This window comes from Malaclemys terrapin, chromosome 5 (assembly GCF_027887155.1).
Source record: "Malaclemys terrapin pileata isolate rMalTer1 chromosome 5, rMalTer1.hap1, whole genome shotgun sequence".
Taxonomy (NCBI): Eukaryota; Metazoa; Chordata; order Testudines; family Emydidae; genus Malaclemys; species Malaclemys terrapin.
In genome coordinates, this window is record NC_071509.1 from 62,494,312 (window position 1) to 62,509,597 (window position 15,286).

General features: G+C 42.7%; 1 protein-coding gene across 6 annotated transcripts in view; it reads left to right on the top strand.

Annotated features, from left to right (window-relative positions):
* Positions 1–15,286, top strand: part of ACSL1 (acyl-CoA synthetase long chain family member 1) — a 77,293-nt gene that overhangs the window by 60,689 nt on the left and 1,318 nt on the right. For 5 of the 6 annotated variants that reach the window (XM_054031136.1, XM_054031132.1, XM_054031130.1 and 2 more), the window contains exons 12-20: positions 1,094–1,228; positions 1,969–2,103; positions 3,100–3,195; positions 9,890–9,962; positions 11,036–11,124; positions 11,629–11,745; positions 13,370–13,513; positions 14,943–15,044; positions 15,152–15,223. In XM_054031136.1, the coding sequence (XP_053887111.1) occupies positions 1,094–1,228; positions 1,969–2,103; positions 3,100–3,195; positions 9,890–9,962; positions 11,036–11,124; positions 11,629–11,745; positions 13,370–13,513; positions 14,943–15,044; positions 15,152–15,223 (963 nt within the window). The remainder of the gene's footprint in view (positions 1–1,093; positions 1,229–1,968; positions 2,104–3,099; positions 3,196–9,889; positions 9,963–11,035; positions 11,125–11,628; positions 11,746–13,369; positions 13,514–14,942; positions 15,045–15,151; positions 15,224–15,286) is intronic. The other variant, XM_054031134.1, reaches the window with a different exon arrangement.

Here is a 15,286-nt window from a genome sequence, read left to right on the forward strand (position 1 = left end):
ATTTCTCCTCTATTGCCAGAATTGTCCCAGGCCCACCTCTACCATCCACCCCCTTCAATCCATCCTCCTGTGGAACAGGGGCAGGTAAACCAAAACACAGAAGTATAAAATAAGTGGTGAAGACGAGACTCCATATTGTCTGCACTTAAGATAGCACATTCAGTCTGACATGGGAATTTCTTGACCTACAGTAGGGAAGCCAAGTAAATGGGAACAGACATCCTGCTTCATAGTTGGTTTCAGTATTTTAATAGATGGGTCTAGAGTTCCTGTAGTCACAAATATAGCTTTGCCACTGCCTGCTTTTCAATCCCTGCCACCACTTGCCTACCTGGCCAGTGCTCTCCAGACACTGTAGTTTACTTCTGCTGCTAGGCTCCTCCCAGGCCTTATCCCACTGTATTAAGGTCCCTGGCCTGCCTCTGCAGCTTAGAATATAGGCCTGGAAGGGACCTCAAGAGGTCATCTAGTCCAGTCCCCTACACTCGTGGCAGGACTAAGTATTATCTAGATCAGGTGTTGGCAACCTTTCAGAAGTAGTGTGCCGAGTCTTCATTTATTAAGGTTTCACATGCCAGTCATACATTTTAATGTTTTTAGAAGGTCTTTCTGTAAGTCTATATAACTAAACTATTGTATGTAAAGTAAATAAGCTTTTTAAAATGTTTAAGAAGCTTCATTTAAAATTAAATTAAAATGCAGAGGACCCCGGGCAGTGTGAGTGCCACTGAAAATCAGCTCGTGCCCCGCCTTTGGCCCGTGTGCCATAGGTTGCCTACCCCTGATCTAGATCATCCCCGACAGGTTTGTCTAACCTGCTCTTAAAAATCTCCAATGATGAAAATTCCCCGATGAGCTGCTTTGTCTCCCTTGGTGCTTCATCTTTCCTGTCCTACCCTGAAACGAAACACTTTTCCAGAGGCTGGCTCCCTCCCACTGCCACCACTTCAGCCCCACTATAACAATGGACTTAGCATGGGGTGGGGTGGAAGTTGCCAAGACTAGAGGAAATACTGGATCATCAGTTTAACTTGCTCTAAATGTATCTCTAACTATAGTTAATGTACTAAAAGCAGTTTTACTATCTTAACAGTGTGTGATTCTCTGCCATGGAGCTCGGATAGGATTCTTCCAGGGGGACATCAGACTACTTATGGATGACTTAAAAACACTGCAGCCAACTGTATTTCCTGTAGTACCAAGACTGTTGAACCGGATGTTTGACAAAGTAAGTCTAGTAGCATTAATCTAAAACTTGATCAAATTAAACTGAAAACCACTTTCAGAAAGCTGTGCCAATAGTGGGGTAGGATTCGCTAGCCACCAAAACCTTGGATGGGTCATTAACTTCTAAAACATATGCCTGCATATACAATACCATTAACTATAGTTTCAATCATTAGAGTTTTAGGTTAATGGTTGGTTGGCTGTGTTAGATATCCCTAGAAAGGCAGCATGTTCTGGTGGAGACCAGACTGAGTCAGACCTGGGTTTTAGTCACTAGTAGAGCTGTATCTTCTGTGTGGCCTTGAGCAAGTCGCTTAGGGCTTAGGTCCATAAACACTTAAGTCATGGCAAGCAGAGGCATAAATCTCTTCCATGCTAGCCTGGTGTGTGCTAAATATTCATGTGGATGCTGCTGACGTGCACCAGAAGTTACTCAGTGTACTCTGATCTAACCTTGTTTAAAAGCAGGGTAGGTCAACACTAACGAACTGCTGGTGCATGTCAGCAGAGTCCATGTGACTACTTCGTGCAAATCAGGCTAGTGCATGGTAGATTTACACCTGATCTTGCTATGAATTAAATAGTTATGCAGACAAGCTCTTAGCCTCTCTCTATTTTAGGCCACGCATCTGGGATAAAATACTTTATATATTAAAAAAAAAACTTTGTGCTTTATCATAAGAATGAAGGAACACTGTCCTATGAACTTTCTAATACAAGATTTAATTTCATTCATATTAGATTTTTGGACAAGCCAATACTTCACTGAAAAGGTGGATCCTGGACTTTGCTTCCAAGAGGAAAGAAGCAGAACTTAGAAGTGGCATAATTAGAAAGAACAGTCTGTGGGATAAACTGATCTTCCACAAAATACAGGTATGCTTGAAACTCTCTCTGCTCACACACAAATTCTCATGTTATAGATCTTCGGAGGATTACTCCTTTACTCGTTCTTATGCAAAGAAACATTATGAAATAGATTCTCCTGAAACAAATCTGTCTTGCTTCAGACAGGCAAACAAATAGCATAGAATATCTGAGTAATCTTTCTTTCCTCTACAATACATGTTGATAGCTATGTGCTGTACAAAGGCTTCAAATCTTCAGTAATCCCACTTGACTATCCTTTCTCTAATAATTATTTAGGCTTTCTGAAGTGCATGAAACTGTGAAAATTCCTACCAGCATCCTAGCTGAGTGCTTAACATCCTAAGAGATTTGATGCATCTAGTGACCTTGAAACCGCTATATCCGAAGCACTTTCTTATAACTGAGCTGTAGGCATCAGACTATAATCACTCAATATGAATGAGGGAGTGATTGGCTGGGACTCCCTTCAGTCTGGGTAAAGGATGTCTTGGCCAGTCAAGAGCTATGTGTACATGTGAAACTCAAAGTAAGCTGTTTGCTTGTACTTCTGGTATTGGTGCTTCATTTTAATCATAGATGATGACCTGTGCCACTGACTGCCCCTCTCCATACTGTAACTGTCTAGCATGGTTAATCGGCAGTTTCACACCCATCCTCCCTACAATAGGGCTGCTGCAAAGCCAAATCCCACAGAGGGGACATGGCTTAAGGCTCTCTCGACTCAGTTGTCTGTGTGCCAGAGATGCAGTAACAGCATAGTGTGGTCTTTGTGGGTAGTGATTGCAGAAAATAGCTGCAAATAACTTGAGTTTAGTTTGAGGATAAAGCAAGTCAAGAAAAAGTTAGCTCATCCTTCTAGAACAGGATACTTTTTAAAACTAGACATGAGTGCCCACCACTATAGTTTCTCTTGTGACTCTTATTGGGGTGGGAGGACAACTTCTGAAAATCTCTCATTAAAATGCTGTTAGTGTTCAGAATACCTTGTCTGTCTCTTTTTAGGCAAGTCTGGGAGGAAAAGTAAGACTAATGATCACTGGAGCAGCTCCTGTGTCTGCAAATGTACTAACTTTCCTAAGAGCAGCTCTTGGTTGTCAGGTGAGTTCAGGTTTCAGAGACCAGATTGCATGCATACATGTCTGAACACTGTATAGAGTACTAAACACTGGCTGGAAATATACTCATTAGGAGCTTGCAACAAGAGCTCTATTAAGGATTTTGCTATTTTGGTGAATTAGCTGTAATGCAATACATTCTAGCAATGGAGCACTCTGAGTGGTGACTACATTGAGTAAAGCCTAATGACTCTTTTTAGAACAGTACATGAAGGCTGAGGCAGAAAGACAAACTACACATCTCAGAATTCACAACTTGCATTTATCACTAGAGCTCTCTGATCATCCAACTGCTTTCTGGTGTCTTAGTATCCTTAGCCGCACCCTTAAGGTGTCTTTGTACTATAAAAAGACATGCCAATGGTGGCATGAGATTCCATGGGTTTTGTTTTTTTTTCCCTACTCCATATCAAATGTGACCAGTTTCCAAGTCACTCTTCTAAATGACAGTTCTTGGATCTAAAATTCTGGCCTGGTTTCCTTGTAACTGGTGTATACTCTAACTAAATCTCACACTTCAGTTGGATCTGGGTAACTAGTGTCAATGTGAGGCTGAAATATCCCCATTTAACTCTGGGAGCATTTAGAAGGCTGGCAGTGTAAAACACACAAACCCCCATCTCCTTGGAGATGAGAACCGTGAGTAGGAATAGAGGTAAAAAACCTCTATTTGGCACCGGAAATAATTAATAATGGGCTCTTCAGTCTAGCAGAAAAAGGTATAAAACAATGCAGTGGCTAGAAGTTGAAGCTAGACAAATTCAGGCTGAAAATAAGGCATAATTTTTAAGTGAGTAATTAACAATTGGAACAGTTTACCAAGAGGTGTGGAGGATTCTCATTGACCACTTTTTAAATCAAGACTGGATATTTTTCTAAAAGGTATGCTCTAAGAGAGTTGGGGAAGTTCTATGGTCTGTGGTATACAGGAGGTCAGACTAGATGACCACAATGGTCCCTTCTGGCCTTGGAATCTATGAAGGGAATACCATGTAATGTACAACCACACTGGCTAATGTGGCAGGAGTATAGTCCCCTCAGCTTCTGTGGAACTATAGCTGGCTGGCAATTGGCTGTCAGCAAAAAGGTTCTTAATCAGGCTACGTGAACAGTTGGGTTCAGTGTTTCGTCTTTCTGCTACAGAACTGTAGCTTGTCAGCAGCAGATGGATGTGGAGACAACACAAGGGAGGATGCAGGATTCTTGTGGCTCTGACTTCTTCGAAGAATGAAGATTAATGCACAAAAAAATAAAGGTGCTCATGATAGCACTGTCCAGGGCCTCTGAAAATTAGTAAAGCTGTACCACTATTACTCTATGCTATCTAGAATTTTTATGGGGTGGGGGAAATCAAACACCTATTTTACTCCTATGAAATAGCGTCTGTTGGAGTAAGCATTTTTCTTCAGGAAAAACTCCCTCTGGATCTAAACTTTGCCAAATCCAATTTGTTCAAGTGCTGGTCCATATGCTTATTTCACACCTGGTACACATTGAGCCCCATTACACCTCAGACCAAAGATTTGAGGCAAGTAGTGTCCATTGGTCCAGTAAGGACTGAAAACTTTACCTTACCAGAAGATATTTTCACTCTCCAATCCTCAGTCCCCCTCTTTATCTGGCCTGGTCCTCCTTCGACACTTAAACACCAGAAATCACTTTGAGGAGAAGAGGCTCTTACCCTTTGTCTGCAAATCAGAGCATGCTTCCAATTGTGGAACAGGAGCCTACCTCTTCACTGGACAAATCCCAATTCTCTAGCCAAGCCTTCCCCTAGGGGGAATCAAGCCCAGGCAGAACCCATAGGAGGCCTTGGAACATCCTCCTTCTCCTTGTTATGACTACCCAGGGGATGCCCTAGGTACCCTATGCCTTGGGGGTGGAGGTGGCTGGTTGATCCTCCATATTGGCCTTACTGGGCTCCTTGGGATTCATGTAAGAGATGACCTGGATCTGTGCGAGAATCTCACCGATCCTCCTCTCCCAGCCAATATCAATCAGCTCTGTCAGAATTCACAGAGGAAGAAGTCAAACTGGATCCACCAGTCCTGATGGATGTCATCCTCCTCACCTGATGAGGCAGTTGCTCCATCATTCCCTCCTCTGCCTGATGACTACACCCAGTGTCAAAAACTGTTAATAGGTGGTAGTCAAACTCCAGATACCTCTTGAGGAGGTCTAGGACACACAACATGGTCTACTGGACATTCTACAACCCTCTGGCCCCAGTAGAGGCTCTCCCAGTCATAGGCCATTTTGGAATCCATGGGTCTCTGTGCCATATTCCTGCCTCCTGTACCCCTATCTTGGAAAGGCCTGTAAAGTGTTTTCCATGCCAGCTAAAGGGGTGGAGCTGTTGTTTAGCCACTCAATCTTCAATTCGTAAGTGGTGCAGGCAGCTACAGAGAGGTCCATGGTACAGCACCAAGTCTGCTGCACCTGACAAAGGCACTAAATGTCTTGACCTCTTAGGGAGGAGGGTATTCATCAGCTAGTCTCCAATTGGAGTTGCTAACTAGCAAATACTGTTAGCAAAGTATTTTTCTGGAATTCGGAGACAAACTTCCCCAGGAAGACAGGGTTCAGTTCCAAGCTCTCATTGGCTGGTGATTGAGACCTTCAAGCAGCAGTAGACACAACTGACTTTGCATCTAGAGCCATCACCACAGCTGTAGTTATGAAGCATGAATCGTGGCTTAACTCTTTGGGATTCCCCAAGGAGATTCAGAATAATCAAAGTGCAAGGCCCCTCGGGTAATCCTGATCTCTTCAATTAGACTGACCAGTCCTCTTTCCCTCCACTTCCCACTCTCTGCATCCAGGACAACCCACCACTCTCTGGGCCCCAGCCTTGAAGACAACACCACAAGCAAACTTAAAGACCCAGACATCTTCCCTCCCTCCTGCCCCATCCTATCCCCCCAGGCATTTTATCATGAAAGCCCTTATAAATTGCCACACGGACAACCAAGGTTTCAAAGACCCAGGTACGCAGCTTCCTCCACCTCTACAACCACTGCCCAGCCTCACCTGTCATCCAAAGGTTTCTTTTGATGGGATGCCTGAGGACTATGTACCATATTGACACCATGTCACATTGCCCCCAAACCTTTGTTAGCTGCCTTACTGCCTCCACATTGTTTGTGAAGTGACAGACAAGTGGGTACTAGAAATCCATCCAGTTGGGCTACACGATTGAGTTCTCTCTCCTCCCAGTCTCTTACCACTTCCTTCTTGGGGACCATTGACATGGGGGACATCCTTTGTAGGAATGTGAATGGCCCAGAGATTGGGGAGGGGGGCATAGAGGAAGTGCCACCCTGATACCAATGGAAGGGCTTGTACTTCCTATAGATCCTAAGAAAAACTGAGGATCAGTTGAGAATTGGTCTCCATGTCAATGAAATACCTTTAGTTGCAAATCAAAATTTTGGTAATTTCCTCCCTGGAGAACACATTGGTTTGCAGCCCTTGACAGCAAAAAGGCTTGCATGTGGATGTTCACCACTCCCCCAGAACATTTCTCAGATTCATGGTAGAACAAGAGCACTGCAAGTTCAGAATACTCTCATTTGGGCTAGTAACAGAACCCATGGTGGTCATGAAAGTCTGCTCTGTGGTAGCAATCCAGGAGTAGATGTTGCATCTCATCATCTTCCCATATCTGAATGACTGGCTCCTAACAGGCAGATCAAGCCAAGAGGTCCATTCTTCCTCTATCTTCTGAGATCATTGGAAGTTTATGTAAACAAAAGCAAGTCCACTTTGACTTCCACAAGGAATATAGATTTTATAGGAGTGATCCTAGACTCGTCCTCAGGAAAAGCTTACCTCCCCATAGACAGACTTCAGGCAGCCTGATAAATCAAGTCACCCTCAGACTTCACACCACAATCAGGGTCTGTCTTTCCCTGCTTGGCCATATCTATATATGTAACTCCACTTGCCAGCCTCCGCCTCTGTTGCCTGCAGGCCTGGCTTTGGTCTGCTTTATTCACTGGACAAGGATAACATTTATTTCATGGTGGTAGTCAGTCTTGTAAAAGGTCAATCTGCCATATAACAAACAAAATGGGAGTAGGTGCAGGCAGGAGTCCCATCTCTCCCACCCACACGAATCCATATGGACGGTCACAGTGCACAAGGCACATGCATTCCATGGGAGGCCAGAATGCATATCTGTCTGCTAGAGATAACACAGCCTGCAATGCATTCATCCCCCTTATGTGGTAACATCATATCCAGATAATCATGTCTGACGTTGATGTCTTATAAAAACAGGGCAGTGAGATTTCTGTATACATAGAGGAAGGAATTTATGGAACTGGTGCATTAAGAACCACATCACACTCAGCAACATACCTACCAGGTATGCAGAATACTCTAGGGGACAATCTCAGCAGGCACTCCTCTGCAGACCACAAATAGGAAACTTTTATAAATGTCATGACCAAGATCTTCACCCAGTGAGAATACACCCAGGGCTGGCTCAGGCTTTTTTGCCACCCCAAGGGGGGGGGGGGGGGGGGGGAGAGCCCGCAATCAGCGGCACTTTGGCAGCAGCTCAACCGTGCCACCTCATTCCTCAGCAGCAATTCTGTGGCAGGTCTTTCAGTCAGAGAGGGACCCGGACGTGCCGCCCCTTCCCATTTGGCCACCCCAAGCACCTGCTTCGTTCACTGGTGCCTGGAGCCGGCCCTGGGTACACCATCTTGGGATCTGTTCACTTCCAAACAAAGAGATGCAATTTCTACTGCTCCAGAGCAGCAGGAGGCAGAGACTCCAGGGGAGATGCCTTTTTGTTATCCTGGATGGACTATCTCAGTATGCCTTTCCTCCCCATCCCTTTGCTACCCAGGTTCTCTGGGAAATCTTGCCACAACAGCACCAGGGGGATCCTCATCACTCAATTGGCCAAGACAGTTTTGGTTTGTTGACCTTTATGAATGTTGTCCTTTCCTCCTGCCCCTCAATGTTGGGGCTTTCTATTGGGTTGTTGAAAGTCCACCGGCAGAAATAAGCACCTTCCATCCTCCAGCAGAGGGCTGCTCTCTCTACTCACCCTACCACAACTTTGATTTCTGAAAGACCTAATTAGCACCTTCCCATGAGTGATGAAGTGCACACACAGTGGGATCTAAACCTGGTATTCTGGGCTCTTACCAAACCACCCTTTGAACTGAGGGCTACATGTTCCATGTCTCACCTTTCTATGAAGGTTGCTGTCTTAGTTGCTATCACCTTAGCCAGATGGGTAAGCAGATTGGGAGCACTTGTGGCTGACCCAGTATACACCATATTTCATAGAGTTAAAGTCCCTCTTCATCTCCAACCTGAAACTCATCCTAAACTAACCAATTTTCACATGAACCAGCATATTCACTGAACAGTATTCTTTCCACAAACCTCTTGCTTCCAGCACAAAAAAAAGCTGCACTCCCTCAACATGAGACTGGCCTTTGACTCTTATTTGCAAAGAACAAAACTAATTAGGAGAACACAGACTACTTGTTGCTATAGCAGCACAGTTGCATTCAGTCCAGAGACACTAAGTGACTCTCTGGATACATTATTCAGTGTCTTCAGTTGGCAGGTATTCCTCCCCAAGATGGGGTGAGGGCCCACTTTTCAAGAGCACAAGTAACCTCAACTGCATCTTTGAGATGTTACAATACCAGACATCTGTAAGGTAGCTACTTGGAGCACCATCCGCACATTTACAAAGAATTATATCCTAGTTCAGCCTTCTTTGGCAGATGCAGCTCTGATATCAACAGTGTTAGACAGCCATACCAACTGAATCCTTGTACCCTCCTCCTGTTTGAATACTGCTTACCAGCCACCCACTTGTGGAATAGACACAGGAACCAGCACTTGAAGAAATGGAAGCTACTAACCGATAACTGGAGGTGCTTTTAAGATGTGTGGTCCCTATCTATATTCCACTGCCCACCCTCCTTCCCCTGATTTTTTTCTTCAGTAAGAGAAGGAACTGGAGAGGTGTTGGTTACACACTGCCCCTTATGCTCTCTGTTCAAAGCACAAGGAGAGCAGTGGCACATGCATGAATCAGTGGACACTATTTGTTACAAATTTCCAGTCTCAGGCATACTCGTCCCTCAGGTGGAATACAGATAGGGACCACACATCTCAAAGAACCTTCAGTTACAGGTAAGTAGCCTCCATTTCCTCCATGGTTAGTCCATTTTTGAAAATGGCTTTGGATGGGTCTTAGCCATCTTGTGTAAACTTTGTGACATTGGTCAACAATGCTTTTCTTCTATCTTTAAAGTTGTTACTTAAATAGTTGCATACAAGAGTTGTCTCTTGGTGGTATAAAACTTAATTTAGCAATGCTGTAATGCATCTACATCTTCCAAAGAGCTCCACACAAGTGCAAAGTGAAGTATGGTATGCTGTGCTCTAGTTGAGTGACATGTATAGGTACTTCCCCCACTTGTGACACTTCAAACTAGAGTTTTAAAACACTATTGTAGTAGATGGTTTCAGGTAGTATTTTAACTTGGCAGCTTCCTTAGATTACAAGTTACACAACTCAAAGTTGAATTGCACTGAGCTAAAGCACAAATTAAATGTCTCCATTCTACTTTAAAACTGAAACTATAAAGTGACAAGTATCAAGGTCCCCTAAAGTTATTTTTGTTTCAATTGAATAGTTCTATGAAGGCTATGGACAAACTGAATGCACAGCTGGATGCTCTCTGACAATACCTGGTGACTGGACAGCTGGTATGGTTTCTCTAATCTTCTCTTGAGTGAACTAATTTAGTTGTCCACAACAGCATCTAGAATAGATATCACTTATACTGTCCTTAAAGCTATCCCTGAAGTACTGTAATGGACTACTTGAGTTTTCTCAAGTACAGTGGTAAAGGGTTGTTTGAAGACTTCACTTGAAGGAAGCCACCACCAATAACTAGATGTGAACATAATGTTACAAGGCTGAACCATAAGACCACCCCTCTGTATGGCTTTAACAGAAGTTGAAACATAGGTCATAATATCCTTTAGTTTCTGTATATTAACATTATAGGAACTAGATGTCCAGAGAACTTGGATCATCTGTCTACAAACACGATTTGAAACACTGGTACAGTACCTGTTTCTCTCAAAGCAGATAAGCATTTCTCCTGTTCTCTGATGTAATTACATCTAGTTATCTGGTAAGCTAAACCAAATAGCCTTAAATCTGAAATTGTAGCAACTTAAATGTCAAGTGTCCTGCTTCTGAATGGAACATTCTACACATCCTGAGGGAAAACTCTCTGGATATGTTAATGATATGATGTAAAAGTTCATGTCCCAACAGGACATAATTCTGCAGTATCTTAATCTGGTCTCTAGTCAGAAGTCTCAATTGGTTTTCACTGTGAAATCATGCAGTGTTAAACCATTTGTTGAAAAACAAAATCCCAAAATACTGCCTTGTGGTAATGATGCTTCTGTGGATACTCAGTGATGAAGTATGCATTTTTCTTGTAATACCTTCATCCCCACCTCAGCCCCCGCCCTTAAATTTGATTCCTCCAAGTTAGTACACAAGTATTGTGTTAGCCAGCGTGGGGCTGTGTGGAAAGGAAAGATGGCCTTGCCTTGCCCAGCATTGCATTGTTTGTCAGACCCTAGAGATTTAAGGACTCCTGTTAGTAAAATAGTGCTGTAGTGCAGAGTGTCAGCCAAAGGATGGAATGTCAGTTTCTGATTTGTTTTTAGACTTAATCCTAAAACTGTAAGCTTGAAAGGCCTGGTAAGCAACCTGAACATAAATGTGCTATTTAAGGCCAATGTCTGTTCTATTAAAGGTCATGTTGGCGCGCCAATGCCTTGCAGTCTCTTAAAACTTGTTGATGTAGAAGAAATGAATTACTTTGCTGTCAAAGGAGAGGGTGAGGTGAGTGACATTTGAGGGTCTATAAGAGGCTTCTAAAGAGATTTGTAAGGGGTTCTTGTGCAACCTTTCTAGCCATCTGGTGAGCTAAAATCAAACAGCCTTATTTGAAGTTAGTGAGCTTTAGGTGCTTGACAAAAGTAGTTCTCCTGGTCTACTTCTGAGTGGAGGAGTTTGACTAACTGCATAAACACAATGGACCTCTACCAGGGGATACCAAGTCATTCTGCCTCAATGACACTGGAGCAGGCTAATTGTTAAGTTGTACATGTCAGCAATTGAGTATAAAGAGTTATTTGCTATTAACTCTTCTATTACAATCCTGCATAATAAAGAGAACTCTGCTGGGCTGAGATTTTGTGGCTATAATTTAGAAACTTGCTCCATTTTGGTGCTTCTAGAGACAAATGGGGAAACAAGAACTTCTGAGAACTAAGTTTCTTTTCCTCCAAATCACTTATTACTAACTTTCTTGCCCATCATTCTTGATTAACAAACTCATTTCAGGTATGTGTGAAAGGGCCAAATGTATTTCAAGGCTACTTGAAGGATCCAGAAAAAACAGCAGAAGCTCTAGACAAAGATGGTTGGCTCCACACAGGAGATATTGGAAAATGGCTACCAGTAAGTCAGCTTGTATTGCTTAAACATGCTTTAGTAAAACTAACTTTATCTGTTAGGCAACTCAGCCATTGACAACATAAGGGGCCTTCCATAGGGTTTGGGGCTCAGTTCACATTTCTCAAAGGCGCTTTGAGATATTCTGTTGCAAAGTACTATAAGGCCACATTTGTCAGGATGGTCATGGGAGTCATGGAATCTGACTTCCAGAGACCCCCTGTGACATTCTCTGCTTCAGCCCCAGGGGCTGCAGGACTCTTGAGTTGGCAGCCAGTGGGGCCCTGGCAGGGTTCCAGAAAAAGGTGACAGCAGCAACAGGGTACCCCCTACAAGATTCCAGGACAGGTGAGGGACTCCTGAGGGGCCCTCCTAAAGGTTCCAGTGATGGGCAACAGCCTCATGTGGGGGAGGGGGACTTCTTGGGCAAGCAGCTGGGAGTTTCCCGTTTTTCTCTTTGGGAAATATGGTCACACTGCAGCTCCCAGCCACTGCCGGCAGGGGGGGAACCCCACAGTTCCCAGCCACCACGGTAGCAGGGAAAACCATGGAGCTGCAGCAGCAAAAGTCAGACAGGTCTTGGCTTCTGTAAATTTTTGTTTATTGCCTGTGACCTGTCCGTGACTTTTACTAAAAATAACCATGTCAAAACCTTAGCCTTAACTATAAGTGAAGTCTGAAACAGGAACAAAGTGCTAGCCACTTTTATACTATTGGAAGATTTAAAAAAATAGCAGTACCCTAGTCTGCCCACTGTAGGATGCTGTTCAGGAGGCTTCAGCAAAATTCCTCAAGGCATTTTGGAATATCTTCATTTATTCCAAATTTGAGAGACTTGTAGTATTGAAGATGGGTACTTTCAATTATTGGAGTTATTCTGTTGGGTACCATAGATCCAAATGGCCAAATACATAATGCTAGAGGGAAATGTATGTTAAGTGCTATGGTTAACCAATTCAAAATCACGCTCTACCCTTATTTAAGAAACCTCTTGCAACTCAAGATGGGTTTGGGTCTGTTTTCTTGTTTGAAAACATGGACCATCAAACAGAAGAGGGTGAGGGGAAACAAATCCCCTAGCATAAACTTGCTTATAACAGGTACTGAATCTGTCCTGTATATTAAAGAAAGGATCAATGGTAGAAGCCAGAAAAACAGATTGGTGGCAGCATTGAAGCAGTCCTAGGCTATGCATAAATGTGAAGGGACAAATGACACTTTCCACTCCTTTTTTCCTCCTCCCTCTAGCCTCAAATAAGGCTTCAGTGAGCAAAAGACTCTAGATCTATTATCTAGCCTAATAATTTGAATGGCTTGTCTGCCTTCCTTTCTCTCTTGCTTTCAGTTTTTCCTTAGAGTAATATTTAAACAGAGCATACCATGGGACCTCTGTTAAATAGACAGCAAAAACTCAGAACAGTCTCTAAATCAAGAGTACATTCATCAAAAATTATTCCAGTTACAGGCTTGGAGTAAACTAATGCTAGGATTACTGGTTGGTTCTTGGGCTACTCTAAGTATTTATCTTACTGGTATGTAATCTGCCATAGTGTTTGTAAAGCTTTGTAACATGGCTCTACAATGCTTGCCTTCTGTAAAGAGAAATAAATTAAATTCTCTTAACCCACAGAATGGTACTTTAAAGATCATTGACCGGAAAAAGCATATATTCAAACTTGCGCAGGGAGAGTACATAGCACCAGAGAAAATAGAAAATGTGTATATGAGAAGTGAACCTGTTGCTCAGGTGTTTGTCTATGGAGAAAGCTTGCAGGTACGTATCCTTCAACGAGATGCAATCTCCCTTTTTAAAAACTGACACTGGGTTAAATTATACAATTTCTCCTTGTTGCTACATTTGACTGTAAATTCAGATTTAATGCCCTAATTGCATCACTTGCATAACTTACTCCAGATCTAAGAGACAAGGTGGGTGAGGCAATGTCTTTTTATTGGAACAGCTTCTGTTGGTGAGACACTTTCAAGCTTACACAGAGTTCTTCAGGTCTGGGAAATGTATTCAGTGGCACAGCTAAATACAAGGTGGCACAGATTGTTTAGCATAAGTAGCTAACATTTCCAGGGACCATTTGAAGTGAAGGGCTGTTAATTGGCCACTCCTGTCATGGGCTGGGGTATTGGGATCAGTGGGTGGGTTATACATTGTTGTAATAAGCCATAAATACAGTGCTTCTATTCAGTCCATGATTTTTAGTGTCTAGCCAATTTATGAATTTAAGCTCTCAGGCTCATTTTTTTGAAGGTGGTGTGCAGATTTCCTTTGAGGATGGGAACTGAGGTCCAATAGTGATCATTTTGTGGAAAACATTCATCTTCAGCTTATTTGTCTTCCGTAATATTTCTGAGCTCATTTGGGAGCGTAGTGATTGTCTAGCTTTATCCACATATTGTTGGGGCGTTTCATGTAGGATCCAGGGACCTGGAAAGTGTTTTGGAGGGGGTGAGCAGAGGTTGTTTTGGTTGAAGCAGTGGAGATATGCCTACAGGTTTTGTGTCTGTTCTGGCAGGGTCCGGTGCTGCTTTGAGTTGTTTCCTGGTCTGTGGGGAACTTGCTTCTAATGAGCTTGGAGAGGTTGGGGTTAGTCTGAAATCCAAAAGAAAGATTCAGGAATGATTTGTCAGGATGTGGTACCACAAGTATGGGCTGTAGTTGTTTGATACCTTTGTATGGGTTCCAGTGTGTAGTAGGGGACAACTAGGGCTGTGCTGCTGGATGGAGTTTAATTTCTTTATTGAAGCAGGTTCTCTTGGGGATATTTGGGATCCAAGCCAGGCTAGACAGGGGAACCAAAGTTTCTGGTTTTGGATACTAATGAAATGCTACTTAAGTTGCAAACCCTTCTGAAGGGGAAATGGAATTTTTTTTTAAAAACTGAGATTCAAGTATTAATATACTTTTTTTAGGTTGAAAGATTGACAAAAAATGTGGTCTTTAAAAAGTATCCTTTAAATATGCAGGGTCACTGTTTCCAGCTTCTAAATGTAGAAAGTTGGATATGAAAGTTGTAGTCAACATTTTATGTTGGTTATGTTACAATAACTTTTGCTTCCCAGATTTTTTGCAACTAATTATGAAAGTGTTGATCTGCATGTTGACTAACAGTGGGAAAACTGGGAGCTTCCAGGGAATTCAGTTAAATGTTTATTCAGCAAATGTGCCTTTTTTTTATTATTATTTTTAGGCCTTCTTAATAGCTATTGTCGTACCAGATGCAGACACTTTGTCTAGCTGGGCCAAGAAAAAGGGATTTGAAGGTTCATATGAAGAACTATGCAAAAACAAGGTAGGTGCTCTAAAATGTAGAGTCCAATCATTGGTCTTTTCAATTCTTTAACCTGTAGAATGCAATCTATGGTATAACTTTTTATTTATTTTATTAAATCTTGGTAGGACCTCAAAAAATATATTCTAGAAGATATGTTGAAGGTTGGGAAAGAATCTGGCTTGAAGTCATTTGAGCAGGTGAGGAAACTCTCATTGTAGCATTTGTGCAATTGGAATTGAACTCAACTTTCACTCATTACC